Here is a 27,967-nt window from a genome sequence, read left to right as displayed (position 1 = left end):
GATGAGGTAGTGTATCACGAGCTGATGGAGTTTCCATATGGCGTATGAAGGTGGAAGTATGAAATATGGTGTATGGAGAGTATAGAGATCAGAGCACAGAGAGACGGTGTAATTTTGGCCCGTTGGCGACATAGGCTTGGTAATCGCCGATGTCACGTCTAGCAGGCTTAGCCTGGGGGCTCTGCTTGGCATACTCCCTGAACTCCGTATGCTGGACATCTCTATATGGGAACGTGTCTAATGCCTTAACTTGAGTAGCCCGTTACTATTACAAATAGATCATAGAGTGTATACTCTTGGACACTGATACGGAATACCCTGGCTCTATACTCCGTATGCCTGTTCATGTTTGCTTTTTCCACATGGCCCTGAGATGTCGTTATATCGTGAGAAGGCAATCTTTTTTAAATTTAATTTTTGGTTTTTCTTTTTTCCCCCAAAAACGAAAAGGCAGACACCAATTCCGTAACCCGAATCCCGAGGTGCTATTCGGTGCTAACTGTAAGTATGCCTATGCACGCTAGGTTTGCACTATCCTCTGCCACGAACGTCTGGCACCTGCCCCACCCTATCCCTCTCTGGCTCATTAGTATCTGGCCTATGACAACCCCGGGCAATCGACTGAAAGTGCCCAGTTGGTATCGATACCAAAGTGTCGGTGGCCCAGCGGGCTAGATCCCCAGTCCCTTCTCTCCCAGTGCTATTCCGGGCATGGGAATGCAGTTTGCCAGAATTAGCACAAAGGTGAAGAAGTGTAGCAGATTATCTTGACTATGGGAAAAACTGGGGCATAGAGAGGGCGAGAACCAATAGCAAGGGGATGATCGGACGGGAGTCTGTGGACAAAGGATAATCTGCGACGAACGCCTCTGGGATTAGAGTAGGGGAGAGAAAGAACAGTATAAAAATACCATACGGGTGATCAACGTGAAAGATATGGGTTAATTCCACTGGGGGGAAATTCACTGGGAAAATCCCAAAAGGTCTATCTAGACAGCTTGATGTGGAAGAAAAGGTCCGAACTAAATGGGATATTAAAATAAAAAAGAGGAAATCTGGTAGGAAATAATAATATCAAAAATAAAATAATTTTTAAAAAAAAGAAAATCGAATTAAATCGAATTCCCCAAAATGTCCCCAAACGAATCAGAAAAAAAGGTAATATATTCGGTATTGTATTATATTGACTCAGTTTCAGCCTCTAGCTGTTTGCGTACTCTACTCGAAGGGATCTCTTATACTTCGTCTACTCTGCTCTGCTTCATGTTCTTATTTAGTTCGAGACCCGCCCCCCTCAACTTCCCTGATCTACATCTCTTTGACCTTCCAACTCTGACATCTTGAATACATTGAGATATAATCTTCAATTGTACTTCGTTTGAATACTTGACAGTTTGATGCACCTGTCTCACATCTCGCTGCGTGTTTGAAACCTCTTTCAGGGGACTGCAACTGCAGAGTAGGACAGTCCTCTTTATTCTACACCTTTTCCGCTTCTTTCCTTCTTCTGAAAGTCTTTCTCTTCTTTGGAATCTCCTCTTCCTCCTTCTCTCACCAGCCTGTATCAAGATTGCAACATCTTAGTCTCTGGACAATGACTTTCAAGAGGATTCCTCCTTCTCCCACTAATTCCTCTGACGGACACATCCATCAGTCCTTTGAAGACTCTGGAATTTACCAGAGTTACCCCATGATGTCTGAAGACCTGGGCCACCAGGCAATGGTATGTCCTTTCTTGTCCATCTTGGTGTCAAGGCCAGCAGGACTGACCTTTCTCTCTTCAGCACTATGGCTCTCCCCCGCAGTACTACCAGACTGCCAGTGGCTATACCAGCGTACCAACTCATGGGGTAAGCTTGATCTTTTTTATGCTCTTGTATTACATCTACTGACAACGATGCCATATAGATGATGATTGCGGATCCAGCCATGACACCTCCTCCAACTGGCGATGAAGGCTCGCCTTTCATGGGATCTCCCTCTATGAGCGCAATGGGATCTCCTCCCCAGCGTCTGCCAGCCTCTCGTGCTCGGGCAACCCCAACCCAAAGAGTCAAGAGAAAGCAAGTCCGTCGCCAGAAGACTGGCCGCAAGGACTCTGATATCGGATTCAAGCTGGAGGGTCCTCTCAGCCAGTTGACCGCAAGCTTTCACTCCACTCCCATTCGTGACATGGTCGAATGGGCACACCGTTCTGTTGAAGACCGCCTGGAGGAAGTCCGGAACAAGAACGGCAAGATCTGCCGTCCCATGAACGCTTACTTGCTATACCGGTCTGCCTACACTGCGCGGGCCAAGGTGCTTGTCGGCGCCAATAACCACCAGATCGTCTCCAAGGTGACTGGTTCCAGCTGGCACATGGAGCCTGAGGATATTCAGCGCAAGTACCAGGAGCTGGCCAGAATTGAGCGGGACAACCATGCGGCTGCCCATCCAGACTACAAGTTTGCTCCATTGAAGAACAATGCCGGCACTCGCCGCGACAGCGGCATGTCCGCCATTGTGCCCGCCCACCTCGCTGACGAGAGTGGAATGTCCGATATGGACAGTGAGTTCGGTGGTTCCACTGCCTCTACCAGATTGCTATACGGCAGCCACTCGCGCGCCAACAGCTTCAACAGCAACTACTATGATAACAGCAGGGACTCTTCACCCTTTGATGGCCCTGACTCTCTCATGATCCCCAACTATATCCATTCCCACTCCAACTCCCACTGGTCCACCACCAGCCACCCAATCGGTATGGCGGTGGTGCACCCCAGCGCTCTCCAAGGTCCCGTCTCCAAGGTGGAAGACGTCTCCTTCGGCCCCGTCAGTCCATCTCACGAGATCCACTACGACTCATCCCTCGCCGGCCTGCCCGGCGCTGCCCACCACGAGCTGCTACTACCCCAATCACAAATGGTTCACGGTCTCCCTCCCAGCGACATGGACCCCCGACTCCTCTCCCAATCCGGCGACGTCTCTGGAGAACCTACCATGACCACCTACGCCTCCCCCTCCCCTTACCCAGCATGGGATGAGTCCGCCCAAGCTTACCTCCCCTCCACCTCGGGCTCGTCCATGACCCCTAGCCCCGCCCCATACCCACACCCCGGTATGGAATCCGCCTACCTGCCCAGTATGCACAGCATAGAGACACGGGAGCAGGCGCAGGCTTGGGAGATGGCTCGCCAGGGAGGCATTCCCGAGCCAGCCCATGCTGAATACGATATGTGGTGCCACACCGAGCCTTCGCAGTACTAGGTCTCGGTCGTGCACCACGCGCACATCTATGTTTGAATACATGTTTGAATACGGGCTGATTGATATTTTTTGCAATTGGTGGCGCCTTTGATACCGATGCAGAAGTTGATTATGCCGATGAGCCTTTTTACTCAGAAGTCTTGGGAAAACAGGAATCAGAATGATGGGCGGATTGCGATCTTTTTTTACTTCTTTTTTTTTTTTTTTTCCACTTCTGTTCATGTCATGGATATTTCTCTTATTTTCTTCGATATCTCTTGAAATTTGAATCGCATATCATACTGCAACTTGTTGTTGCATACTTAAAAAAAAAACAACTTTCCCCTCGTAGATTTACTCAAATCGACCCGCAATTTAGATAGAGAATGAGGACAACACCTTGAAACATCTTGGCTGGCTCGATCCATGGTTCCCAATTTGCTCTCTTTGTGCTCCCTTACAACTGCTTACTTGCTCCCCGATTACCCCGGAGTCCGGCCATCTGATCAAATCCTCCGGCTAGAAGGTTGGAGCAGATGACTGGCTCCTTCTGGATATCATTAGCCTTTTCTACTTAGAATAATTTATTCAATCTTTAGTGCTTATCGAGATCCCCAAACAGGAACGCCCGTGTTCTTCCTAAGAGTGACATGCCTGCTAATGTTTACTTTCCCATTTCTAGGAGCTCGATTTGGCCATACCGTTTGGCTATTACACTTCCCTATACTTGTGACTCTACCCCCTAGCCTACCTCTTCCTTTCAGTTTCTCTTTTATTCTTTTGCTATCTCTTTGTGTGCTAGACCTCAAAGGAATAAATATGCAAAAGTTGGTCAACAGGCTGTTGCCACTCAGAACTTAGTGTTGGATTGTGAATTGTGCCACCAAAACTTCCCTTTTATCAACATATTTGATTTTTCTCTAGTCAGGCCTATCATGCAGCTCATACTCATTTCAAACAAAACAAGTAATGCCTCATGCAAAACAATTACCTTTCCCCCTCTGTTGCATACAGCCCTAAGTTGGGCAATATCAACCCACCGCCTCGACCGCTCCACCGCCCTCATTGAGATTCGCCGAGCAAGTCGAATTGGCGACGACCAAGACATCACATAGACATCGACGCGAGACACTTCAAACAACATTGTCTCAGTCAAAATTACTCCATCTCAAGCGGAGTCGCGAAAACAAAACCCTCTTTGAAGCTCCACGTCAACAAACCATTCCCGCACCCCTCCTACCCCTCAACAAGCTCCGAATCCCACCTCCACAGCCATAATGTCGATCCCCAACGAAGCTCTCCAGAAGGTATGTTGAATCAATTTCACAACGCCCTCTCCTCCAGACGCCACGACCGGGTGATGAACCAGAATACCAAGGTCTCACCCGGTCCCCCGAACCGTCTCACAACCCCATTCAACACACCAACGGTATCAGAATCCCCAAAGCTAACAAGAAACCCCCCAAACAGCTCCTCCAAGAAATTGAATCCCGTGCCATCGCCTCCCAGCAACAAATCAGCCTCACCAAGGCGCACATGACCGCCAAGCAGCGCGACATCCGCATGCTGCAACTCACATCGAAGGAACTATCCGAGCTACCCAGTGAAACCAATGTCTACGAAGGATGCGGAAAGATGTAAGCGCTGCGTTCAGAATTCTCCACACCGGTGTTTTCCCATCGGAACAGCCATCCCGCAACCCGAACCCGAACCCTGAAATTCCACCCGCGACCGCTCTTTGAATTTGTGGCTGATGGCTGACCCCCTGTTCCAGGTTCGTCAATGTTCCGGTCGATACGGTGAACAAGCGCCTTACGCGCGAGAGCGGCGAGGCGGCTGCGGAAATTACCAATCTGGAGAAGAAGTTGCAGTACCATGAGACGACGAATCAGAAGAGTCGGGAGAATCTGGAGCAGATTTTGAAGTCGGGTCGGGCTTGAGCGGTGGGGATAATTTAGTTGACGTTGAGGTCGGTTGATACGGATGAGCTTTCGGTGATATACGTGGTGATACCGGTCGTTATACGTTATACCGGGGCAGGGTACAGTATCACCGTGCGGACCAAATCTGATCCAATAGCCAGTCGGACCTTGGAAGATGGGCTCGCGCAGTCTTTTGTTTCTTGACTGTGTGTTTCTTGACCGTGGATCTGCCACACATTGTTGTGCTGAATGGTGGATTCAGGACTTCATCGTCTCGGAGCTGGTGAGCTTCCTTGGACTGCAAGGGGTGGATGCATACATATCCGGATTGCACTGGGCTGGCCTGGTTTGGTCGGGCTTCTAGAAATATTTATGCGGCGACTTGGATACCCCGGAGTTGTCGCTTGCTATGGAGTACTTTTTTTTAATTCAACCTGTGAGGTGAGAATCCTACCTGGGCATGATCCCGAAGTCCCTGGTATTTGTGTTTCCAACCTTGGGAGATGTGCCAGTATGGTTGATCTGCTTTCCTTTGTAAGATCTTGAAATTTGTGAATGCTCTCGGCTCCTGATATGGTCAACGAGGTTGAAACATGCAGGTCGATGCTCTCAGAATCCGATGCATGCTGTAGGTCTGGTGGATAGTGGGTCCATTCCGATCTTATCATGCAGCTGTCGTCCACGTACGGAGTAAGGAGACGTGGATCCTGCGAAACACGCATTATACATTCTCCAACGCTGATCCGACATAGGGCTGAAGTCTAGAGTGTCCAAGGTTTGAACCTTGGAAGTGTATCAAGTATGAAGAGTATAAAGTGCATAGACTAGTGTGCCAAGTATCCAACCCAACGTCAAAATCGGCAGTTTCAGTCGGGTATATCCACATCTAGAACCTTGGAACCCGAACAAAGGGACTTCAACAGTCTCACTATTGACTCTGACTATGACTATGACTATCTACACGCATGTCCAGGTGCCAACTTGAAAATATCATGTGCGCCGTTGTCGTCATCTCCCACGGGCAATAGATTAAAATGACGTACGAGTCTGGGCATTCCCGAGATGGGTCAGACTGACGTCTCGTGAAACAGTGAAAGCAGTGATGCAGTGGCGAAAGACTGTACATAACCTTGGAACATACAGGGCATGGAATATAGAGAATTACATGTAGAAATGCATATGCTCTGCACGGTGAAGATCCTGATCCCTCGCTGCAGGGATCTCCGCGTGGAAGTACGGAGTATGCGATGCACAATCCTTCTTGCGTATAGTTTTAGGTAGCTCGGATGGCGGGGTCGATCTGTGCAGAAGATATAAAAGTAGGGCTTGAAGATGAGTGAAAGCTTACATTTGGCCCGGTGGGAGTATGAAGTATGGTGCATTGCGAACTATAGGAAGTATGCGAACAAGCGATGGGAGTGCCTTGTCGGGGAAGAATATTACGTCAGACGCTGTGACACGGCGGATTGGAAAGAACAAGAGCCACGAGGTCGTTATTTTGTATTCCGATCGAATATAAATATAGAATATAGAATATAAAATATAAAATATAAGAATATAAGAATATATAGATTAAGAGAATATAGAAGAAATAGAATAGTAGTAGTTAGAGTAGTTAGAGAAGAGAGTCGAGAGTGCCATGGCTCACTGAGCGGGATGCGGCCCCCAACCTTGGAACCAACACTCTCCAGGGCTATTCCGTGGAACGACTTTGTTGACTTCTATTTACTTCCTGCACGGAGTACAGAGTCTCAACGATCTACAGAACCTAGAGTAGGCAAACTTGAAACACAAGGCCCAATACAATCAGGTTCACATCGACCAAGGTTCTCACAGCGGTATCGACAGGGATTGGCGCAGAGGATCCCGCCCCTCCTGGAGGTGCAGCGCCGATGCCCAATGTGCGGTCTGGAAAGACGCTAATCATAGGGCGCTACATGTACATCGGTCACTTTGCGTCGAGTTGGTAATCTCCAGAGTGGACCCTGATGTACATTGCACTTGGAGAATACGAGGGACATCTACTACGGAGTTCGCACAATAAAGAAGAGAGAGAGAGAAAAAGAGAGAACACACCCTTATCGATCACGGGGAATAAGAAGGATACAGAAAGGGACAGAAAGGGAGACGAATAATGGCCGATCTGTACGAAGTAAGGCGAGGCGCCATGAGGCTGAAGTGCAGTCGAGTCGAGAAGAAATAAAATAAGAATATATGACAGCTGAAATAAATAGCCCCCACGGGCTATTTCTATTCTTTTCCTCTTCTTCCTCTTCCCCTCTCTCTGTCGATCTCACCTGAGACCAACTTATTGTCTTGTCACTCTCCTTTTTGCATTTCCCATCACCCGCCACCTGCGACTGACACAATTTCCCCACTTCGGCCCCCTCTATCAGAAGGCCTCCCAACTGCGACCACCTCGCACCCCAACATGCCCGTAGAAGCCATGTTTCCCGACGAATTTGATTCCGACGGTTCCTACTCGGAAACCGACTTCGACGTCGGCCGAGGCGCCCACCGCGCCCACTTCCACCAGCGCTCCTCCTCGCGCCACCGCCGCCGCTCCCCGCGCGCCTTCCTAGTCCCCGAGCAGACCTCGCGCGTCCACCGCTCCGCCTCCACCGGCGGCCGTCACCGAGGTCGTGAAGGCCGCGAGCCCGGCATCCCCAACATCAACATCTTCAACGACCAAGCCGTGCGCTCCGACAACCGGCCCGAGAACACCCAGTCCTCCCGCCGCGTGCACCAGCGCTCCACCGACCGCCACGACTTCCACGACCACCACCGCAGCCACAGCGCCAACCATCTCGCCGACGATGACTACGTGCACGTCGGCGGGCCCGCCCACCAGCCACGGCGCGAGCGCGCCGTCAGCGGCGCCAGTTTCTCCCGGGACCCCTCACCGTTCCACCGAGACTATGAACTCGTCATGGGTCACCAGCTCCTCGAGCATAATGATATCCGTCAGGATATGGATCTCAAGATGCTGAAGCATGAGACTGAGAGGCTGGAGCGGGAGCTGCGAAGACGGAACCGGGCTAATGAGATGGGGACCATGGCACCGGGACCGCCCGCGCCCCCACCGCCTCCAGCGGCACCGGCGCCCGGGCCCGGGCCTGTGGAGCGGGTGATTGACCCGCTTGAATCGCGGTACTGGAAAGACCGCGAGAGACGGTATGAGGAGATGCTTGCTGAGAAGCGCCGTGTGCAGGAGGAGTTAGAGCGGGCGCGGCTTGCTGAGGAGATGGAGGCGAAGGCGGCGAAGAATGCGCGGTTGAGGGAACTTGAGAGGGAGGCTGTTAGTAAGGAGGAGCAGAGGGCTGCTGAGGAGAGGTGGCAGATGTCTCGGTATGCTGCTGATCGGAGGGCTGCTGAGGAAGCGGAGGAGGTTAGGAAGAAGTTGGAGGATGAGAAGTATCGGGAGTTTGCGAAGCGGGAGCAGGAGAAGTCGTCGCGGGAGAAGTTGTTGAGGGAGGAGAAGTGGAAGCAGCTTGCTCAGGAGAAGGAGGAGGAGGAGGAGAGGGAGAGGGTGATTCAGCAGATTCGGGATGAGGATGCGCGGAAGGCTAAGGAGGCTGAGGCGAAGAAGGCGAAGGAGATTGCTATGAAGGCTGCTGCTGTTGAGGAGTGGAAGCTTGAGCAGGAGAGATTGGCGAAGGCGGCTGCTGATGCTGCTGCTGCGAAGGCTGCTGCTGAGGCTGCGGCTGTTGCGGAGTGGAAGCTTGAACAGGAGCGCATCAAGCAGCGGGAGGCTGAGGCGGCGGCGAAGGAGGAGAAGGCCTTCCGGGATCGTCTCAAGAGCATGGGATATTCCGACGAGGAGATTGAGAAGATTGTCAAGGGGAAGGGGAAGGCCGAGGATGGTAAAGATGGCAAGGATGGCAAGGACGGAAAGGATGGCCATGCTCCTGGCCATGGACCTCCGGACCACAAGATGACTTGGATCAAGGTATGTGAATGAACATCTGATATCTAGTTTCCACTCGAACGTTTCGCTGACCATCACAGGTTCACAAAGACCACCTCCTCATCGAAACCTTGCACGCCTACAACCTGCCCTGGGACACAGACCCTGTAAGAAACACCGCACCCTACATCAGCACGGAGAGCCGAATGCTAACATGAACTCTAGCACGACCCCAACTACCTCGTCATCAAGCAGTGGATTTCCGAAGACTTCCAAGAGGAGCTATTCGCACACACCCGACGCCTGCGTGACAACAAGGTCATTGCCCAGACTTCCAGTTCCATGACCGAGCTGAGGGTCAATGATCGCAAAAAGGACAAGTTGTTCCTGGTCCGGAAGAAGAGTCCCAAGAGCCGCTTTATCTTCACCTGAGTTGGCCGTGTTTGAAATGATTGATGCTGGATCAGAATGATCAAAATGATGGACATGCTTATACATTTGGTTTCGGTTTTGCGATTTTCTTGGATTTGAACTTGTTTTCTGTTTGGTTGATGTTAAGCTGGGATTTGTTTGGTTTCTTTTCTTCGTTTACTTTTGTGTTTTTGGCTTTGATATCACAGAGTATGTGGTAGTATAGTAACGCGATATGATTCTATGACCTTTTTAAACTCCTTATCCTGCGAATATGTAGTCACTAGGTTCTATAGATTAAGCATCTCTCGTCTCAAATGTGGACTACTTAAAGCGATCCAGGTAAGAAAGGTCGAAGCCATGAACAAGGGAAGAGATGTGATCGGAGATTATTGGACATGCGCAGATGCAGTACAGTACATATGCCAGGTCGGAGCTATGTACGCACCCTCATTAGGGCAAGCTCGATGCAAGGTAGGCGCGCGGGTGCACGGACACCAACGCAGATCGAAGCCGTGGAGAACTTTTGAGGATGAATGGACTATGATACAAGAGTGGATATGAGTGTTGGTGCCAATGGAGCAGAGTGGCGGTCAGACAAAGCCAACCGCCAACCTAAAGACCCATCTGGTGGTTCGATTCCCAGCGCTTTTCAGCACGCAGGATCAACTCCTCGTAGACGGTCCATGCAAGCGCCGAGCTAATAGCTTTGCGGCCCATACGGAGACCGAGTCCACCAAAGAGACTGCGGATACCGTTTTCGCGGAGCATTAGGCGCGTAGCATGGACCATGTTCCCATACTTGGCCGGCATGAGCTGAACTCGTGTCTTGACAGCGTCGAACGGATTAGTGATCGCAGTCGCCATTCCGGCAGCCGCGGCACCAGAGACAAAGTTTATTGACGAAGATGAAACGCCGGGTGCCGGGGAACCGTCGGATCCCGATTTGGTGGTCATCAGAGCGAGGCGACGTTTCAGCTGCTCGTAGAGGAGGACGTAGAGACCAGCATATGGGGCGTCGCGAGCAGCAGTTGCACCGAACCCGGCAAAGAGGCCACGGAAACCTTCTGTGCGGACTATATCTCGGCCTGCGCCGAGTAGGCTGCGGTATGCGTAGTAGTCTGATTCGTAGCGGACCTTGAGGACGGTTACGGGCATCATGACGAAGCCTGCGGCGACTCGGGCGACGGCTCCGGTGGCTAGGTTGGCGGTGTTGGAGAGTTTGGGGAGGACGGAGGATGACTTGGCGCCTGTCACTGGGCTAGCTAGAGCCATTGGGTTGCTCTGCGCGACGGCTTGGCGTAGTGAGTTGAGGCTGGTGAAGTAGAGGGCGGAGCCAAAGCCTGTTCGCAGGGCGGATGGGAGTGTGCCGCGCCATAGACCGCGGATTGGGTTCTGGGAGGAGAGGATTGCCTTGAGGGTGGGGAGGAGGGCGGCTCCTTGGGATTGCTGGACTCGGGTCTTGAGGAGGTCGGCGGGCTGGAGGAGGATGGAGGAGGTGAGGCCAGAGCAAAGGCCGGCTGCAAAGTGGAAGGGTGTTTTTGAGGCTAGATGCGCGAATCGAGTTAGCTGGGTAGGCTCAATTGAGGATCTTGAGGTCGCATACTTGTCGAGGTGCTTGTTTTGACCTGCGGCACCGCTATTGTGCCGTTGTTCGACATCGTGCCGGTTCTCAAGCAATCAGACCCCACGCCTTGGATGGGAATTGACCGCTAGTATGAAATATGAAGATGAGTCGATGCCAGATCGAATCTCATCGGTATTCCGAGTGTGGTAGCTTGGACGGCGCAAACGCCGGAAGCGTAAAAAATGAAATATAATTGGCCCAGACAGTTACGGGCAGCATCGGGCAGCGGCAGCTTGCATCCCACAGAATCTCAACACACAGAGGCAATCGAACAGGGTCCGGGGGTGTCAATTGTTGGTCAAGGCTCAGATGTCAGGTACCAGAAACCTCGGGTAGACGTTGGATGGTGAAGTCATCGGGATCTGCGGCCTATCGATAAGCCTTCACCGCCAAGAGATTGACTACACTCGGGCAACCTTCGAAATGTGTAGTTCTCCGGACCTTTTTCCAAATCTCAGCTATTGAAGATATAGCCTTTGTATACGCAGAGATGCCATCGAGGACCAAATGCGGTTCAGATGTTAATGGCAACGACATGCAAAATAAAAAATTGAAACCGGGTGCGAGTCTTCCAGGGTTATTCTCAAACACATTCCTGATGTGGTCCGTGGATATAGAAAGAATGGCGCTATGGAGGCTTTTTAGCCCCATTTCACGTGATATACTCGAAATGGACTGCAGCCCAACCCCGCATAAGCTGGGTGGCTCAAGGGTGGCACTGGAGATAGTAGCCAGAAAGGTCATCGACAGCTTGGCTCAAGCATGGAGCCGGTAGGTTTTGCAGTCGGCATGGTGGGGCTAGTTGGTTTATTCAATACCTGCTTGGACATTCTCGACAAGTTTGAATCGTGGAAGGACTATGGGAGCGAGTCTCGCGCCTTGACGGCTCAGTTCAGCGCTCACAAGATTCAGTTGGAGCGATGGGGCCAGGCCGTTGGGCTTGGACCTGATGGGCTATCGGATCAACATGACAAGTTTCTCGATGATCCGCAGATACTATCAACGGTCGAAGAACTTCTCTCGGCCATCAGAGATATTTGCCGCTACCAGGAAGAAACTGATTCAAAATCCAAGCCGGCGTTTGACGGGCACACTCATTCCCTGGCTCCCCTCGAATCTAAACGACAGAAGCTCAAATGGGCATTACGAGACAAGGCAAAGCGAGCCACACAAGTCGAGCAATTCTCATCGATTGTGCAAACATTGCATGCATTGGTTCCCATAAAAGATGGAGGCTGTAGCGTGATGTCGAATCACGGAGAGCTCAACGATTGCGATGAAACCTTTGGGCATTTAAATGGTTCGTGATGAATATACTATAGCGTCACCGGGCCCAATCTAACAATTTCTCTAGCTGCTTACCTGGCTCCAGGGGGCTGTATCGCTGAATTTGAACGCGTTCTGCGCCGAATAGAGAGCGATATTCAAGGTATGCTCTCTACTTCTGCCTACTGGACCTCATCTTATATGTGAAGCCGAAACAAAACGAGATTTGCAGACATGGCTGCTAGGAAATCATCTCCCCAACGATCGCTACGAGCAATATGTGGAAAACAGAATGGTCAGCACCTGCGAATGGGTTATGGATCGGGATTGGTTTCAAGAGTGGTATTCGTCTTCGTTTCCAAATGGAAATTCCAAATTTCTTTGGATCAATGGCCCGGCCGGGTTTGGAAAGTCCGTCTTATGTATGAAGGTCATCGACTACTTGTCCTCCATGTCGGACGCACCGGTCGCTAGTTTCTTTTTCTCTTCCGACATTGAAAGAGAAGATCCCTATGTGGCAATAAGATCATGGGTATCTCAAGTGATGTCTCAACCTGCGGCGTTCTCTTTGGTTCGAGAACGATGGGAGGCCCAGGAAAGACAAAAAGCGACACGGGGAGACGTTGTCAGCCTTCTACGGGATATCGTAAAATCTATCCCAGGGTGCACCTTCATCTTAGATGGACTGGACGAATGCATCTGGCAGAATGGGAATAAGACGACTGGTCATGATGACCTGATTCCTGGCTTTATAGAGGCGCTGATGCAAGCTACTGCAGATGCCGCTGCTCGTGTTATGATCGTCAGCCGCGATGAGCCCGAAATTCGTACCTGCCTTCATGACCAATCGCATGGTGCCTCGCTTTTCGAGCACAAGATCACGCCCGATGACGTCCAATCCGATGTCTTGTCTTACTCACAAAAGCTTGTCCACGATGAACTCAGGAAGAGCACTGCTGCAGCTAAAGAAAGCCTGAGTCAAAAGCTGGCAGATCGGTGCAACGGCACTATATATCTGTTGTACGATTTTAATGTCACTTATGGTATCTTTAGTTCTATCAAGAATTTGTGGTTAGACTATTTTTAGGTTACTAGGGTGCTGAACTAAATATAGATATCTAAATCTGGTGGTTATATAAATGTGTGTCTTTGTTGGGTAATGTTTTATGACGATGTTGTGATAGAGTTACGCTATTTATGGCGAGTTTTTGTTAAAGCTAGTAAAAACATCATGCCGTTTGAACTTATCGTTTGTATAACTGCTTAGAAAGAGCAATACGATCTATACTTGTTGTCTGATAATGCTAAAAAAGGTTTTCTCTAGATCTTTAATTAAGTATTAATTAGCTATTGAAGCTCTTTTGTCTTATTGAATTTATTATAGGCGTGTTTTGTCTTGAGGTTATGAAGGAAGTGTAAGTGGAGGAGTCCAGTTAGTACTAAATTGCATGCGTGATATAATTCTTTTCCCCATGTATTTGTGTTATTTTTCAGAATATGTTCTTGCTTTTATGGTGCGAATAACGAGGCTTATGTAGTCTAGTAACCTAGTGAGCATAGCTAATTAGAAGTCTGACTCGTGGCCATCGTTGACATCTGAAGACGATTCATATCTATTGATATGGATTGATAAGGATTGATGAGGATTCGTAGCTTCTAGTGTTGGTAGATAGGAAACTGTTGGGTCCGACCGGTGGTCCAGCCGGTATTGCGGTGCCAAAGTAACGTATTTGTAGCAAAAGTGACTTTCTGAAGACGACTTTTGAAAGAAGACACAAATAAGCTTTTAAAACACTACTTTGGAACCCAAGGGCCACGAAGCGCCACGGTTTGTAATCGCAAGAGCAAAATCACAACCTTGTTCTGCCGCCAAAATAGCTACTGTAAATGCCCATTTTCGGAATGGGTAAACTTGGATTTCCCACGGCTTGCTTCAGGACTGACTGGGCTGTCCCTTCAGTCTCATTCATCTTGAACCTGGTCTGATTGATCTCATAGCAAGGACACTAAGGTATAGATATAACATTGTCCACTCTGCAACTATTTCACCTGCGATCCTTTCTCAATCTCCTTTATCTTCGGCCGTTCGCTTCTCGCTGCTGGATATGGATATAAACAAGAAAGAAGAACTCTCTTAAGGTGGCCCTCCTGTCACTTTTCAGCATAATATGGAGGATATGACCCTCTCTTTGCAGGACAAAGTGAGTTTTGATATTTTCAGAACTCATCTTCTAGCCGACCCCTTGGCTTTAATTATGGAATCGTTCCCCAGGTCTCGCTTCTCTAGGCGAGGAGGAAATTAGTCGGCAAGGTATTACGATATTGCCCCCCTCCTTGCTGCCCTCACATGAGAAAGTTCTAGAGCTTTGCTGTATCTGTTTCCGGACTCTGTGATGTAAACGAGGCTTCCTCATAACCACAAAGATGGCCGATGACAACTAGCCGTGGAAGCACGTCGTGTCGCATCTCGGCCGAAATATTGTTTGAGTCAATATGAATGTCTCACATTAGCAAACCTCACTTCTCTCGAAAGATAAATCGAAGTAAATGTCTAAGAACTATGTTGCCGCTTCCACTTTCGTCAAGATCATTTCGAAAAACTTTACGTGTTCTCCTGGTGTAATCACGCAGTTCCTCTAGGCTATGAAAAAGCCGCACGTTACTACGCTCGCCTCTGCTGCGAGCCCAGTCAATCAAGTCAACAATATTGACGTAAATTCCCCGCACAGCCTATTTAACGACGTTAACAGAATTTGAAGAAAGGTCTGGTGACTTCTACTACCTTTTCGCAGTCAAAGCAAGTTCTTGGCAGGGGCTCAATTCTCACAGCCCGGCAAAGTGAATGCCAAGCGACTAAATCGTCCTCCGCTCCAAACCAGAGTTTGAACTCCTGCTTGAGAGCTTCCTGAAATCTTTGCCAAGCTTGGTCAGATTCATCTCCGCCTCTGTGCCAGCCATAGAATCTTTGTAAAGACAAGTATGATTCAGTTGGCGGTAAAATAGGATCATATACGAAGCCACTGAAAGACTGGAAAAATGTGTTCAATGGAGTCCTTGGCAGCTTAATATGCGCGGGCGAGTCTCGGAGATGCTGGTCGAGAGCGTCCTGGCTGCCAAACGACCGGTTGCAGGGATCGCAATCATACGATGGAGTGTGCGCGGGCGAGTCTCGGAGATGCTGGTCGAGAGCGTCCTGGCTGCCAAACGACCGGTTGCAGGGATCGCAATCATACGATGGAGCGTGCGCGGGCGAGTCTCGGAGATGCTGGTCGAGAGCGTCCTGGCTGCCAAACGACCGGTTGCAGGGATCGCAATCATACGATGGAGCGTGCGCGGGCGAGTCTCGGAGATGCTGGTCGAGAGCATCCTGGCTGCCAAACGACCGGTTGCAGAGCTCGCACCACTTCATAACAGCAGTTTGCTTGAACGCACCTGAGAGGGCAAACGAGACGTTTATTACGTTCCGAGCTACCCCGCATTATGAGCCCAAGTCTTGTATAGACGCAAGGGTGCCCAAATCGACGTGATCAATGTGCTCGGATTTGAGAGCGCGACAAGCTTTATTTCCGGACTGGCTAGGAGCTTGGTGCACTGTACCATGTGCTTGGTTCTGGTTCTCGACAACGGGCGTAAGTGTGGAGCAGAGGATCCATGATGGTCGTGATAGACGTCATCTATGCTGCGTGACTGGCTCATAGCGGATACGTGATAAGCCGACTCATGACCGCCCAACAAGGAGGCCACAGACGACTAGAGTGTTGCGATATACCATGATATTTACCACGAAGCCATTGGTTTGGGGACAGGGTCTGAAAAGTTGTGCCATCCTGGCATCTGCAGTCTCCAACTAGCGCCCGTATGAGAAGAAGAAGGATTGGTTGTTGGTAATAATCCAATAATGTTAGCTAGCTGAGATAGCCATTTTAAGTGAGTAATTGCTACTTAGTACAGACCCAACCCTCTGGGGCATACTGCCCTACAGTCTGAATGACTCAACGCCTGGTGCAAAACATTATAGCATCATGATCTTTGGAGAACTATCAGTTGGGAAGCAGCAAGTCTAAACATAGGTCAGATCTATTATCAGATCTATCATCACACGAATAAATTTGAATAGCTATAAAAATGGTATGAAACGAGCAAATATGCAAAGACACGGTGCCTTCGTAAGGTTTACTTCGACTTATATCCATTTTTATGCAATCTGTCGTCTTTAGGAAAAAGCTGTGAGTCCCCTATTTCCGAAATTGGCTTTCTTTAATGCCTTGAGCTGGGTGACGAAAGCAAAGTATTGAGGAGAGGGAAGAGAAGGAAGAGAAGAAGGGGCCGGGGCATCTGAAACGTGAAACCCTCAGGGAGAAGAGCGGTCGAGAAAGTCGTAGCAAGGAAAATATGTTTGACGTCGCCAATAATAAGTCTTTCCAGAGCTTTCATCACATATATTCAGATTACCTTCCACAATGGGCGCAAATTGTTTTTATGACCAGTAACAGAACGTGCGATCATTTATCAAACCTTCATTCCGACTCATTATCGGAAGCCGAGAACATGAATCGCCTCAAATGAGTTGTAACCACAGGCCTGGGCGTCAGGTGTAAAAAGCGGTTGAGCTGGACAAGAGTTTTTGCCCAGATTTTCCCACCTTCGCGCGATGACCATGCCGTGCATTTCCAGAAGTCGGTTCAAGGGTACGAGGGCGCTTCAACCATTTCACGTCCTCCAAGTCAATAACAACCAGACGGCTACCTAGGCCATCCCACAACATATTCCGCCACTTACTGTCGCCATGGACAACTCCATGCGACCGGAGCACGGTCAGAGCTTTGTCGCGCTCCTGGTGAAAGAATCTGGAATTCTTATCGTTGATGACATGCTGAAGACGTTTTCCAGACCAGCTCAGTATCATCATCTGCGCCATTAATTCGCCATGGTACCAATATGAGACTCGTGGCGTGAATGTCCCAAGATAGACGGGGATCTGATTTCCTTGCAAGCTCCTGAGGTGACAATAATTGTTTGCCTCCGCTTGAAGGCGATGCTGCTTCTCCATTGTGGTAGCTTTAATGACCACAGTGTACCCGTGTGATAGAAGGGTAGCTTTGACGAGGTTTTCTGTCCGATCATAGACGTGAAGCTGTTCAAACCTATGGTTTCGGTTTCGGGTGAGTTGACGGTGAAGCTGGTGTGTGAACTCCTGCGGTCTTATAGAGTGTCTCTGGCTGTCATGGAGTTTCTAGTTGGGGTATTCTTTATCCAGAGGTTCTTGGTTAACGATGCTGCGGATATAGGCAATTGTGTAGTAGGGTCGTGTAGATTGCCTATGTTTTCGAGAGGTCTATTTGCCAGCTTATGTGCTTTCGCTTTCTTTAGTTAATTAGCGGTTGTTATCTTGGCCACGACTCGACCTACTATGAGTCGTTGTAGCGATTAATGGTAAATACAATTCTTTATCACTACCACTACCTTCAGTTGACGAATGCTTTGAAGTAAACATGTTTAGTTTACAGCGAGTATGGGATCGTGTATTATGCGTCTTCGGCTTTAATTTCCAGTGCAAGAGTCGATAATTAGAGGCTCGTGGGTCTTTATAGAGAGTCTCGGAGATTTTTCTCAACACATCTAGGTATTCAATCTTCTAGGTCTTTAGTTTATCGTATACTATATTATACTATTCTTGAGATAGAGCTTCGACAGCTAGCACTTGAAAGGTAAATGCAAGCACCTAATCAATAGCGGTCTAGTGGAGGCGTATTTCGTTGTCCGCTTACACATTCTGGTTCAGGATATACATGAAATATTAAACAACTATTGGATCATCTTCTAGGATATAGAGAAAAACAAAAGCTTCTCCTATGTAGATATAGCCGTATTGGACCCTACTATCGATTATATATGAGAATATCTAAGTGACTATAGTGACGACAAGATAGGTGATATAAAACTCAAATATATCGCCCTTCTGGTCAATAACATTCCGGGCTAGATCTATATGGTGTAGACTAGCTACTAGTTTAGGAATTGTTACTTTATATAGCGCTTTAAACTCTAATGTATATACTAGTATTTGTCATTTATCAGTCACAGTATATACGCAGAATTGGTCAACACATTGATTGTGTTTTCGTGAAGTGCTATCCTTCTATCTTTACGCTACTTCTTTCACTTTTCCTTTACCTCTTCCACGCCTAATATTCGTTGGTCTTTGGGGTGTCTGTGTATCCTGAAGACTTATTTACCCTAGATTGTTCTTAAGCAAATTTTCCGATAGGTTTGCGCGATTATAGAAGGTCATTTAGTCTTGGATTCCAAACTTATGATAAAGGGTATCATCATCTTGTAAAGTATTAATAATCTTTTTGATAAAGTTATCGACAATGTTTTACTTAAAATTCTAAAATGAGGTTTCGGAATAGATCGGGTTATTCTAGATATTCGTAGCAACGTAATCGATTTGGGTATTAGAAGAGAATAGTGAGCACGAGGTAAAGGCAGCAGTACGGTCGAATTTACTCCAGACTTGCTCTTGGAGCTAGAGGAAGTCAGGCCAAGGAACTATACGCTTAGAGTAAAGTCGATTCACTAGGTCAGTCGCGTTGCTCTGAGTCGTAAGGGTCGCATCCGTCTCGACTCAGATCGCTTGAGACAGAGAGTCATAGCAGCGATTGAGGAGGTGGAATAGGTTATTGAGTTGGAGTTCCTGTTCTACCTCTTCTCGCACCAGTCTCTCTTCTTTCTCACGACGCTCCGCCTCTTCTCGTACCTATCTCTCCTTTTTAAGTTGACGTCGTAGCTCTACGATAGTTTCTTCCATTACTTGTTGAAACAAGTATTCAGCAGGTAATCGAAGTCTACATCATATGGGTTCGCTGTCGCGGAGTGGCCCGTCAGGGCGGAATGTTTTACCAGCTTACTCACCCCCTGGAGTATATCGTGCCTCAGGCACCAAATGCAACAAGCCGCTTTGGCCTTTTGATGCAATACTAGGGAATTGACAGTTGGTGTTGCTTAGTCACAATTATGCTGGCGTTTTGTATCCTTGTTTTCCAGAATATGCGTCGGCCCGATAGTTTCAGATTACTAGGCCGACCGTCTCGTCAGTAAATGGATGTATTCAGTCCTACTTCAAATTCTCAGCCAGTATAGTCACCGTGGCGAGATCATTCTCTCAGTTAAATCACGCGCAAGACCACGTTTTCTGTTCTTCAGTGAAAGCCGCTACTGCGAAGGATATACAGTATTGTATAATCTCGCTTTGAGTAATCTATTCGACCAAACTAGTAGTCAGCTAAGATTCTTCTAATATAGAGAGAAAAGAATAGCTTACCTTTCTTATTCTCTACCTACTCCGCGAAATATACTTCTGTATACTCTAAACTTTGATGATAAAACGACATGTAATCGCTCGTAGACTTTCCTAAAAGTAAAGGAACCTCTCTTCCCTGTCTGAGGGCTTAAATTCCTTATTAGGAATAGGCTCTATGGCTCTATGAGCGAGACAAATTAGTTTTCTTCACCGATCAGCAACTGTTATTTGCTGGAGAACGCTAGGACAAACGACATCTGCTATAGCGGCGTTTCGTTATCGGCTTTTTTGAGCTGCTTCGATAGTGTCGGAGCCCAAGAAGGTCGAATTCTCATCATGACGACTAATCACCCTGACAAACTTGACGCTGCTTTGACTCGCCCTAGTCGTGTGGATAAAATGTTTAACTTTGGGTATACGGATAAAAGCAGTATTGAAGCATTTTTTGTCTCATCTACAAACCATTCATTGAACTGGAGTTCACCAGTGTGTCATATATTACGACTCGCAAATTGGAAAATCAGCTAGCTGGAGCCATGAAAACCCAGAAGATCCTGGACCTGTCTATTGATTTTGCTGAATTGGTTCCAGCTGAGCAATTCATAGCAGCTGAAATCCAGAGCTACCTCCTAGGTTTCAAGGATGAACCGGAAGTGGCTGTTAAAGGGCGGCCGAATGGGTAAAAGATACGATGGGGGTGAAATCGTGCAGTAGTAATTCATGAGTGCGGATTTTTATAGAAATACGACAACTGGTTGGCTGGCCCACACAGTCACCATTCCGACACAAACCCTTGCCCTTCCTAATTTCACTGTTCAGTCTTAGAAGCAAAGGGCACGGTTATCCCCAGACTCACGTTGGTATGATTATGAGAGTCAGGCCATTGACAGCGGAACATATGTAACTATGTGGATGATTGCGAGCAATTGATTTGTCTCGCCTAAATGTACGGATGTAGCTACATAGAGTCAGATCATGACAATATTGTCTAGGACCTTCCACAAATCAGTTTCCGTATTACAATAAAATTCTTCTGTCTTTCCCATGTCCTAATTTTCACTCTCAACATTTCAGAAGAAACAAATGAATAAATACCTTTTCAAGCCGGACTTCAAGACAAAATGCTACGATCATGATCATGAGCTTCATTAAGGCCTCAATCTTGATAACTTCCATGATGCAAATAATCCAAATTCCTGGCCTGGTTCTTCTAAGCACGTTCGCACAGGTCTTTTACAGTAGACTACTTAAGCTTTAACCCAAACAACACTGGTGATCGTAAGGAGTTTGTCATTCGGAGTGCTGGTAGATGGAGTACTGGTAGATGGAGTGCTGGTAGATGGAGTGCTGGTAGATGGAGTGCTGGTAGATGGAGTACTGGTAGATGGAGTGCCGGTAGATGAGTTCGTTTTGTCCTTTTTCTCAATTGTAACACACCAACTACCAGTCTTCAATCCATCATTGAGTACACATGACACTTGGTTCCCAGTTTTATTGGTAAAGGTGACCCGTCCTGTGTGATTCACCTGGATCCAAGCAACAGGCGAGCCGTCTTCTGTACCGCATATGTTGACATTGAGCATATTCAATTCGGGACTATTGCCCTTGACGACCTCACTTAGCACTATGAATCGGAGGGGAAGAAGGTGGTTGAGGAAGAGTAGGTTCTGAATGGGGGAACTGCGGTAAATCAAAGGGAGCCATTGTCTAAAGAAAGACAAAGGCAAAGAAAGCGATGCATTGAGGTGGGCCGAAAAGGGCTAAAGGGGATTTTGGGGGAAGTTGTCTTTTTTTTCGTGATGCGCGACGTGACGCGCCGCATTTCATCCCCTCCAACCCTTTTCACTTCTACTTAACGGCTCACCCTTGTTAAAGGGAGATATCCACGGTCGATATACATTTGTTCTTTCTGCTCAGCTTCTTTCTAGGCATTTTTCAGCACTTTATGACTCTCTGCGCGCTCTGAACGCGTAAAATTGCCATTGCGGGGGCGGTTTTTAATGTCAACACCGCCAAATTCCAGCATCTAGTCGAGTATACCACCATACCTCACGCTTCGCTTCAGGGTATATCATGAATAAAACACATCGGAGCTTCCACCTATTCTGATTGACACACCGGACACTCGAATTTGGGTCGAAGAAGTCGGCTAGAGGGGTGAACGGCTCTCGGCAGTGAGATATGTAGCAACAAGGCCGACTGAAGAATAGGCAATCTTCGACTGAAGAATTGAAGATTGCCTATTCTTCATTATTTCCCGATACTGGCGAGGCTCTCATATCATACAGCCTTGGGGGTGCCACACGAAGAGACAGTAACATTGACTCTTTACTCTCTACTCCGTGTTCCGTACTCCGTGGCCCTAGTTCAGATGCGAACATGCCAAGATAATGTGGGAATGATGCCAAGGAACTAATGGTAATTTATGCTAGAGAAACTAGATTGACCAGGGTCCAGTACAAGTAGGGTATTGTAAGGGGGACTGAAAGTTTGATATAAACCTGCTCACAGCCCTGGGGACTATAAAGCGGTCCTTCTCTTGTAGCATGTGTAAAGTTGTTGTTATATTATGGAGTTGTGTGGGTCACAATCCAGTAATATAGATACAAGTCTAACCCTAATGCATAAGTAGTGCGTATCAGGATGACAGAACAATACCATCAAAACAGGTGCTCCAACACCTTCCAAGGTTCCAACGAGGCTGGACTTTTCTCCGTCCTCAACTCCCCTCTGAACCACCGCAACATCCAACCTTGGAAAGTCGACCCATCATGTCGCTACTTCGAAAGCCGATGAAGCAATACTCCTGGCTTCCAGACTCCATTCAGGACGTCTATGAGTGGCTCCATTACTGTGAGCCCACCTGGGGCTACACAATCTACCGGACGACCTACACTCCCCAATCCAATGCCGCTTTCCCGCGTATGGTCGACCTCACCACGAAGCACATGAAGAATGGATTCTACTGGGAATACGAATCTTCCCTTAGCTGGAGACCAAGGGCAAAGGAGTTCATCAAAACGCCCTGGGATGAAATCTGGCCCAATTACCAGCCACGAGTCATTCAAGATGCTTCCCAGTTCGACGGAGCATCGATCGACCAACTCCGCGAGCATTTCAGGGCCGACGCAATTAAGCGTGATGTGCTCGATATGTTTCCTAGCTATCGCATGTTTATTGTCATTGACGAAGAAAGTTTTCAAACGTTACAGGACGCTCCCTTTCCAGGGGACATGAACTACAAAGAGAGGAGACGTCATTACGTGAAACTCGGCGAGGCGTTGGAGGTAGATCCACATGAGGATTTTCCAGGGCATATGAAGTGTTCCCTGCCCTCGTTGTGGGAGGTGTGGACGGATATGTATGACGGGGGTTATATGAAGGACTGTGGTGCGATGATACCCGACGATTCTGATGTTTTGTGAATTTGTCATGCCATGTGGGACTGAGTACTACAGAAAAAAGACCCAAAATTCAATAGCTACGTATTGTCGGTTCTGCAACTGAAATGGTCTACTGAATTGAACCGCCTGGGCACTCAACGACCCTACCATTGAAGCCTTGGAACCCGATTTGAAAGTTCTCTTGTATGAACTATATACATCTATCTATCAATTCACATGGTTGCTCAGCTTCAATCCAGATCATCCATGTCAATCTTCATATCCGTCGCATCCGCCTTCATCTTATCCAGAGTCTCGATAGTAGGTGCGACATTGGATCCCGTCCTCACTGCCCACAGTCGTCTCATGTCAGCTATGCTGCTAAGGGCCCAATTGGTATTCGTTGTTCCAATATGCTGAAGCCGGTCTCGGAACCATTGATCCCACCAATCCTGGGCATAGACTGCATCATTTCCATCGGCGGTCCACTGCTGGTCTACTAGGCCCCACTCCCTGCGGATTTCATTTGAAGTGGCAACCATACGAGGACGTACTCGAGGATCATTCAGATAATTCATGACAGTGATGACAGATCTGATGCTTTGTAGGGCTTCGTTCGGATTATCGAGCTCCATTTGAGTGGTCATGTTCGCATATCTTGTGGCATCACGCCACATCTAGAAAATGAATCAGTAAAAGAAGCCCCCACGATTGAGCCAGGATACGGGGTTTCAAGGTCTTACCCGACTTTTGATCAAATTTAGGCCCTGAAGGAGAACAATGAAATTTTGTTCATTTGATCTGCTTCCAAGAGCATTCATGACTCTTACGAGCGGGGTTGACGATGCCTCCCCACCTGCCATTGGAGGTGCAACACGCAGCATGGGCGTGTTGAGGGCTTCCAGGAATGGACGAGGTAGGGCAGAGTTTCTGGGTTGTCCTCCAGTTGACAACCTTCCTGCGTAACCGTTTCTGAGGAACCCTTGAATCGTGTTCAGTTCAATGTAATGTTCCGCTGCATTTGGTCAGTCAAATCACAACAAGGAAATGAAGAAATGAGAGATGTCAAAAAGCTGGAGAGAACCCAGCCATATTCAAAGCCATAAAGGGGAATATTACCTGAATAGGGTCGCCTGCCCCTCGCAGTGGTGATCCTTTGACTCCCAAGGGTTGTATCCAGACATTCAGCCTCGCCTCGATACCCATATGCATGGTTCCAAATGGGGTGGCCTACGGCCCATTCACCACTGCTTCTATACTGTGATTTCCGTGATTTAGTCAGGAGTCAAATCGGAGGGGGTCTCTTAACATACCGAGAAAGATTCCCAGTTAAGGGAACCCCCATTGCGGAAAGGTACTTTGAAGGGCCGGGGACCCGCTCTCTTTTCCAAACTCCGTGCCTCGAGGTTGCCTCCGTCATCATCGTCGTCTGAATCCTCATCACTACAGTCTTCTTGTCCGTCTGGACAGCAGGATCGATATGCGTATTCGCAGCTGATCTCACTGTCTTCACCTCCAATCTTGTCGTCGAATATGTCCATGTTGCAGACTATCAAGGCGGAATAATCGACCATTCCATCTTCCTTCCATTCGGGGTTCTTCTTCAGCCATGACTGGATTTTATCGACCGCAAAATTCTTGTAGACAGAAGCAACGTTCTTGTCCCAAATTTCGATGGCTGCTTGGCCTGCCACAAGCGTGAAGCCGATATCGAGCATCAGACCGCGCATAGACTCATACGGCCTGGTATCAAAACGACGGTGTAAGACCGATGTGTGGTTGTATTCCCCAGAGGAGAGGCCCACAAATTCCATGCTTTCCAAATCGCGCTTGAAGTTGTAGGCATCGCTGCCGCAGTCTGGGTTTTTCATGAATGCTTTCACGTCAGACTCAAGGCGGCTTTCAGAATCAGTGTAGGATCGCTTCGTCTTCGTGACATAGTTCGCGCTACAGCACATGGACTTTCCACCGTCACCTTTGCAGCCGTCTCGGTGTTGATCCATGGCGACGCGGACCTTGTCATTGGGACAGCCGCTGTAGCAGTAATCTTTGACAACACCATCGGCAAGCGCCAAACCAATGTCGTCTCTCCATTCGCAGTCGTCCCATTTGGTCTTGTCGTCGTCATCGCAGCAGTACTTTCGCGTCTCCCAGGAAGTACCTTCATTGCCGTTCCAGGTATATTTGACGCTTTTCGCGTTGCAGTAGTTTCCACCACTGCCAGTCGTTGAGTTCAGGAAATATTCCATGTTGCTTGGGCACTCTCCGCTATCACAACCCGGCGCACTGCCAGCCCAGTCACACTGAGAGTAAAGCTTCATGCTGTTTGTGTCGGTTGTACAACATGCAGCCTGGTAGTCGTTGTCGTTGTTGCTGCAATGCTGGAAATTCGACCCAACTTCCACGTACCCTGACGGGCAGTCTGATTTGCAGTGACCGTTGTTATGCGTATACCAACCACACTTGGGCTGCTCAGAGTCGGGCGGACAGCAGAAGGTATGCTGTCCATCACCACCACATCCGGTGTTATCCCACATCCTCTCGTCCCCGCGAGCACCCTTGTCAGTGCGAGCGACAGTTGTCCATCCACTGGGACAGCTCTCAAAGCAATTGGTCCATCGACATTGGAGATGAGTCTTCTGGACTTCCATTGAGTCCTTCGTCTTGTCAAAGGCTAGTGAGGTGACTTTTCGGCCGGTCTTTTTTGCCAACGCAGTAGAAAAGTTGCCAGATGGGTGATCGTGAGAAACTGCCCAAACCATGACACCACCAAGACACTGGGATTTCGCAAAGTCGGTTTTCATCTCGAGGGCTTCCTCGTCGTCGTATGTGAGCCACTGATTGGTGTCAAACTTGAGTATCTTGACGGCAGCATCTTTGTCGAGTTTTGATGTGAGTTTTTTCTCGCTCATGATATCCTTGACTTCAGAGTTGAGTAGGATGCTAACTTCATCACTGCAGGGACCTGGGTTACCACCCGAGACGAAGGGGCATCCAGGGTCCATGCAGGCAGGGTCCGAAGCAGAGAAAACACGAGCGTAGAATGCCAATCCAAGAACCACCTTGTCGGAGGGGACGTCGTTACGCCAGATGAGGTCCATGGCATTTTTGATCTCGGTCAGATTGGTGTGCGAGTTGAGAACAGGATCAAGCCATTGGTTTCCCAAATCCCATTTTCCGTGAAGATCGTAGGACATTATGTTGAAAAAGTCGACATGTTTGTGTAAGTTTTCGAGATCAAAGTGTTGCAGATACCAGTATGAGGCAGGCAAGGTTATGCTAACCCCATCACGGCCACCTGTTCCTTTAAGAGACTTCTTGAGGTTGGCGAGGAATTTGGGGAGGTTTTTGAAGTCCTCTTCACGTCCACCGCGATCATCTGCAGTTGGATATTCCCAATCAAGATCAACGCCATCAAAGTTGTAATCAGTCATGAATGTCTTCAAAGAGGCAATGAACTTCTTCTGGTTTGCTTCTGAGCGTGCAATATCGGAGAAGACCGTTCGAGTTGGACCAGGATCATTGAAAGTCCATCCTCCAATGGCAATGAAGACTTTGAGATCAGGGTCGGCCTTCTTGAGATCGGTCAATCTCTTCATGAGCTTTTTCTCAGACTCGCTGGGAGCCAAGACCGCGAAGGATTCGGGGTCAACTGAAGCAAAAGCATAGTTGAGATGAGTGTATACTCCAACTGGGATCTGATCAGGATAGAAGACGTTGCATGGGCGATTAACGCTCCAGCCTTCGTAGTATCCAACAACTCGGTTCAAGCTGTCTTTGTTTGGGCATGAGGGACGCTTGACTTTCTTGGTGCCGCAAAAGTCCTTGGTGGTTCCACAGAAACCGAACTTGGAGCAGCAGACATTCAAGGGACATTTCTTAGACTCGGCATAATCGCCGTATTTTCCGGGATCGCACTCGGACTTTCTCTCGCAGTTCGCAACACAGTCGTCACCACAGACTAGAAATGAAGTGTTAGAGATTGAAGTTAAAAAAATTGAGCGAGATCAAATCTTACAGTCAGGTCCTAAACCGCAGAATCCAAATTTGTTGCAACATCCCTGAGCACAGGGTTTTGAAGCAGAGCACTCTGGTTCAAAATCACAGCTAGCGACACAATCGGCACCGCAGAAGTCATCGGTTATTCCGCAGTAGCCGAATTTGTTGCAGCAGCCGGTGGCACAAGGAGCGAGAGCACTGCAGCCTGCGGCTTGGGCATTCTGGCACAACAAGAAGAGACAAGTTAGGCCAAAAAGCCAGAGAAGGCTCCGATTGAAATGGAAGGCCCCCATTGTGCTTCACAAATCTTTCTCGCAGGGTGCGATCTCGTTTTCTATTACTTCTACTAAATTTTCTTCTATCATCCGGTATCCCGTACTCAGATGCTACTGGACGTAGCCAAGGCCCTCCTCCGTGTTAGCGTGAGGGATTAATCTCCTCAATTCTGATCCGGTGCTTGATAGTTCAAACTATTTACTCCGTAGCTGTGAAAAATTCTCCCTGCATGCATTTCTCAAGCGTAAAAACAATGAAGAACTATAGTGAGGCCCCATCGAGGCTGTTGTAGTACGGAGTAGAGTGGTATTCTTGGCGCAGTTCGCGATAGGGCTTGGTGGGCCTCTTGGCGCTCTTGGCGTCCTTGGCGTTTACCCTTACCGGCTGATCCGCGACAGATGTCAGTACTATATCGCGGTTGATAGAAATCGGAAAAGCTTGCTTGAACTTGGCGAAGATAGGCACGCCAGCATTGGTCTCATATCCTGCAAGTATGAAGCTCAAAACGAAGGTCTCTCGTGTCTGTCTCTGCACCGCTATAACTGGTAGCCCCCGGTGGATAATGGTATTGTCAAACGCTAGCTTCGACTAGCACAATACATTGTATCTGGCCCCCGATGGAGGCTCATTTCGCTTCTTCGCTGGAGC

At 48.5% G+C, this 27,967-nt stretch overlaps 9 protein-coding genes across 9 annotated transcripts; 5 read left to right on the top strand and 4 right to left on the bottom strand.

Moving 5' to 3' along the window:
• Window positions 1-1,594: 1,594 nt before the first annotated feature.
• N7506_006993 (HMG-box domain-containing protein) lies at window positions 1,595-3,246 on the top strand (the record flags this gene model as incomplete). Its single annotated transcript, XM_056956286.1, has 3 exons — window positions 1,595-1,723; window positions 1,785-1,850; window positions 1,909-3,246. 3 exons carry the CDS (start codon window positions 1,595-1,597, stop codon window positions 3,244-3,246), a joined length of 1,533 nt encoding a protein of 510 aa, XP_056810620.1.
• A 1,256-nt stretch (window positions 3,247-4,502) lies between these two features.
• Window positions 4,503-5,165, top strand: N7506_006992 (putative prefoldin subunit 1; the record flags this gene model as incomplete). Its single annotated transcript, XM_056956285.1, has 3 exons — window positions 4,503-4,532; window positions 4,570-4,862; window positions 5,000-5,165. The coding sequence occupies 3 exons, from the start codon at window positions 4,503-4,505 to the stop codon at window positions 5,163-5,165; spliced, it is 489 nt and encodes a 162-aa protein (XP_056810619.1).
• Window positions 5,166-7,578: 2,413 nt separating this feature from the next.
• Window positions 7,579-9,486, top strand: N7506_006991 (uncharacterized protein; the record flags this gene model as incomplete). Its single annotated transcript, XM_056956284.1, has 3 exons — window positions 7,579-9,096; window positions 9,156-9,221; window positions 9,280-9,486. The coding sequence occupies 3 exons, from the start codon at window positions 7,579-7,581 to the stop codon at window positions 9,484-9,486; spliced, it is 1,791 nt and encodes a 596-aa protein (XP_056810618.1).
• Window positions 9,487-10,080: 594 nt separating this feature from the next.
• Window positions 10,081-11,126, bottom strand: N7506_006990 (putative mitochondrial carrier protein; the record flags this gene model as incomplete). The annotated part of the gene is made up of 2 exons (XM_056956283.1): window positions 10,081-11,012; window positions 11,072-11,126. The coding sequence occupies 2 exons, from the start codon at window positions 11,124-11,126 to the stop codon at window positions 10,081-10,083; spliced, it is 987 nt and encodes a 328-aa protein (XP_056810617.1).
• A 728-nt stretch (window positions 11,127-11,854) lies between these two features.
• On the top strand, window positions 11,855-13,445 carry N7506_006989 (uncharacterized protein; the record flags this gene model as incomplete). The annotated part of the gene is made up of 3 exons (XM_056956282.1): window positions 11,855-12,392; window positions 12,447-12,521; window positions 12,568-13,445. The coding sequence occupies 3 exons, from the start codon at window positions 11,855-11,857 to the stop codon at window positions 13,443-13,445; spliced, it is 1,491 nt and encodes a 496-aa protein (XP_056810616.1).
• A 1,430-nt stretch (window positions 13,446-14,875) lies between these two features.
• Window positions 14,876-15,837, bottom strand: N7506_006988 (C2H2-type zinc finger protein; the record flags this gene model as incomplete). Its single annotated transcript, XM_056956281.1, has 3 exons — window positions 14,876-15,088; window positions 15,141-15,790; window positions 15,819-15,837. 3 exons carry the CDS (start codon window positions 15,835-15,837, stop codon window positions 14,876-14,878), a joined length of 882 nt encoding a protein of 293 aa, XP_056810615.1.
• A 1,109-nt stretch (window positions 15,838-16,946) lies between these two features.
• N7506_006987 (uncharacterized protein) lies at window positions 16,947-17,408 on the bottom strand (the record flags this gene model as incomplete). Its single annotated transcript, XM_056956280.1, has 1 exon — window positions 16,947-17,408. The coding sequence occupies one exon, from the start codon at window positions 17,406-17,408 to the stop codon at window positions 16,947-16,949; it is 462 nt and encodes a 153-aa protein (XP_056810614.1).
• Window positions 17,409-22,432: 5,024 nt separating this feature from the next.
• Window positions 22,433-23,086, top strand: N7506_006986 (uncharacterized protein; the record flags this gene model as incomplete). The annotated part of the gene is made up of 1 exon (XM_056956279.1): window positions 22,433-23,086. One exon carries the CDS (start codon window positions 22,433-22,435, stop codon window positions 23,084-23,086), a length of 654 nt encoding a protein of 217 aa, XP_056810613.1.
• A 209-nt stretch (window positions 23,087-23,295) lies between these two features.
• Window positions 23,296-27,336, bottom strand: N7506_006985 (uncharacterized protein; the record flags this gene model as incomplete). Its single annotated transcript, XM_056956278.1, has 5 exons — window positions 23,296-23,721; window positions 23,788-24,059; window positions 24,164-24,302; window positions 24,358-27,005; window positions 27,063-27,336. 5 exons carry the CDS (start codon window positions 27,334-27,336, stop codon window positions 23,296-23,298), a joined length of 3,759 nt encoding a protein of 1,252 aa, XP_056810612.1.
• Window positions 27,337-27,967: the final 631 nt, after the last annotated feature.

This window comes from Penicillium brevicompactum (assembly GCF_028827555.1).
Source record: "Penicillium brevicompactum strain IBT 35665 chromosome Unknown utg000005l_segment0_segment0, whole genome shotgun sequence".
NCBI lineage: Eukaryota > Fungi > Ascomycota > Eurotiomycetes > Eurotiales > Aspergillaceae > Penicillium > Penicillium brevicompactum.
The sequence above is the reverse complement of the archived record's forward strand: the minus strand, read 5'-3'. Positions and strand labels throughout refer to the sequence as shown.